The sequence below is a fragment of the Cyprinodon variegatus genome, unplaced genomic scaffold (assembly GCF_000732505.1).
Source record: "Cyprinodon variegatus isolate N-32 unplaced genomic scaffold, C_variegatus-1.0 Scaffold274, whole genome shotgun sequence".
NCBI classification, from domain to species: domain Eukaryota; kingdom Metazoa; phylum Chordata; class Actinopteri; order Cyprinodontiformes; family Cyprinodontidae; genus Cyprinodon; species Cyprinodon variegatus.
Window position 1 is genome coordinate 108,978 of NW_015150727.1, and position 1,991 is coordinate 110,968.

Below are 1,991 nucleotides of genomic sequence, written 5' to 3' on the forward strand. Positions count from 1 at the left end.
AAACAGAGTTTTATGGGGCCCCCAGGAACTTGGGGCCCTAGGGAACTGCCTGGTAAATCTGCCCCTGCATAAAATATGATTAATAGATTTTTGTATTTTTCAACTTTATTCTCGTAATATTAGGATTGCATTCTGATGATGTTACGACTTTTAGTATTTCATGACTTTATAATGTTACATTATTCTCATAATGTTATCACTTTATTCTTGTAATAAATAAAAATCAATAGCCTGACCACAATACCACTAGATCTTCAGTAACTTTACCGACCATCATTATCAAAATACTTGCAGAATATTATATAGTAAATATGAATTATTTCATTATTTTAGTCAATTTCCCTTTTTCCAGTAGTAATATAGGCACCATAGAGAGAAACGTGCACCCCATGGCTGTGTTTCTATTGGCTGGAATGGTTGCTAGGCGATGACACCCTCCAATCAGAGGGAGAGCAAACGGAAGGAAAGTTTAGGAGCAAGTTTTCCTTGCAGTCGTTCTATTGGCTGAAACGGTTGCTAGGCAACGATATGATTCCAATCGGTGAAAGCAAAAAAGAAGTGTGGGAAAACAGGCTTGTGAGCAAATTTCTTAAAGGTTGCATGTAAGGAAAAGTAAAAGAAGCTTTAAATCTGAGAGCAGAAACAAAGATTTAATGGAGAGAAGAAGATCAGAGAAGATGAGGAAGTTTTACATGCAAGCAGAGTGGGACGGCGCTCTGAACTAGGCAGGACAAGCCTCCATACGGCGGCACTTCCTGGGTGCCGTGGCGACTAACATCAGGTCAGCTTTTAGTCATCCAGAGATTAAAAATCTGTAAACAGAAATAACGTTTCCTTTGATCCATGTGGAATGTCAGAGGAGACCCGCGCCGAGCCAGTCAGGATTTATTTGGGTTTCCAGGTTGGTTTGTTCTTTGGAGACGTCCTGCTTTAGCGACGTAACCAGATCCAGGTGTTGATGAGCCAGAACGCCACCGTGGCCGAATACAGCATCACCTCCCGCTTGGAGCGCTCCTTGTTCTCCTCCTCCAGCAGCTGCAGACGCCTGTTCAGCTTTACGATCTGCACGAACACAAGAACAAGAGGCGGACCGTTCACCAACAGAACCAAAACCGGTCCTGGTTTCAGAACGGGTCGATAGAATCATAAACAGAAACCCAGACTCGCCTGGCGTCTCAATGACGAAGCGTCGACTAATCCGGATTCTTCGGGGTTCATATCCAGAGCCAGGTCCAGGTGAGTTCTGTTGGAACCAGAACATCTTTGGTTAAAGTCATGTCATGAGGAGAGGTCTCCACGCAAAGCATTCTGGGATATATCTGCCTCTTCTGAGGCCTTTTGTTTTCTTCTCATCCTCTTCGTAGACACTTTTTCTCTTCCGACCTTCGGCCATTTTCAAAGAACGGCGGTGAGAAAGGTGAGCTTCAATTCTGAAACCGTAGCTCACCACAGATTTACGCCTGAAAGTGCGCAGAAAAAGCTAGCTAACGGAACAAGCTCGGAAGAAGGCCTTACGTAAACATATCACCAGAATGATTGACAGTTATGTTTTTTGTTATTTGCTTTATCAATTTCAATTAGGTTGATTAATATTTAGACAGTCTCCTTTGTTGTTTTTGGCATTAGCTCTCTCTGAAGTCAAATGGTCAACCTGAAATTTCTCAATCAAAAATACTTCCCTCTTAAATAAATAACTTCATAAAATGTTCTACTTTGTGTGTGTTGGCTGCTTGAGACCTGAAGAGTTCTTCATGTTATGATCTGGCTACCCCTAGATGGGTCGTAACATGAATTGGGGGCTTGTCCCAATTTTTTAAATTGGGATTTTTGATTTTCGTGTTTTCTCTCGTTCTGTTTGGTAAGTGACTATAGATTTTTCTGGCAGTTTTAAGGCCAGATTATACTTCTGCAGCCGCACACATCAGATGTCGGTTGGGTCTGGTCGTGAACCAGTTTAGCTGGTCTGCTTCTGCAACGTCGGTCTGGAATTT

The 1,991-nt window shown here is 42.4% G+C and overlaps 1 protein-coding gene across 1 annotated transcript in view; it reads right to left on the reverse strand.

Annotated features, from left to right (window-relative positions):
- Positions 1–113: 113 nt before the first annotated feature.
- Positions 114–1,991, reverse strand: part of LOC107089960 (mitochondrial fission factor homolog A-like) — an 11,848-nt gene continuing 9,970 nt past the window's right edge. The window contains exons 6-7 of the mRNA XM_015383053.1: positions 1,168–1,243; positions 114–1,062 (exon numbers count right to left, since the gene is read on the reverse strand). Of these exons, the coding sequence (XP_015238539.1) occupies positions 931–1,062; positions 1,168–1,243 (208 nt within the window). The 3' untranslated portion in view covers positions 114–930. The remainder of the gene's footprint in view (positions 1,063–1,167; positions 1,244–1,991) is intronic.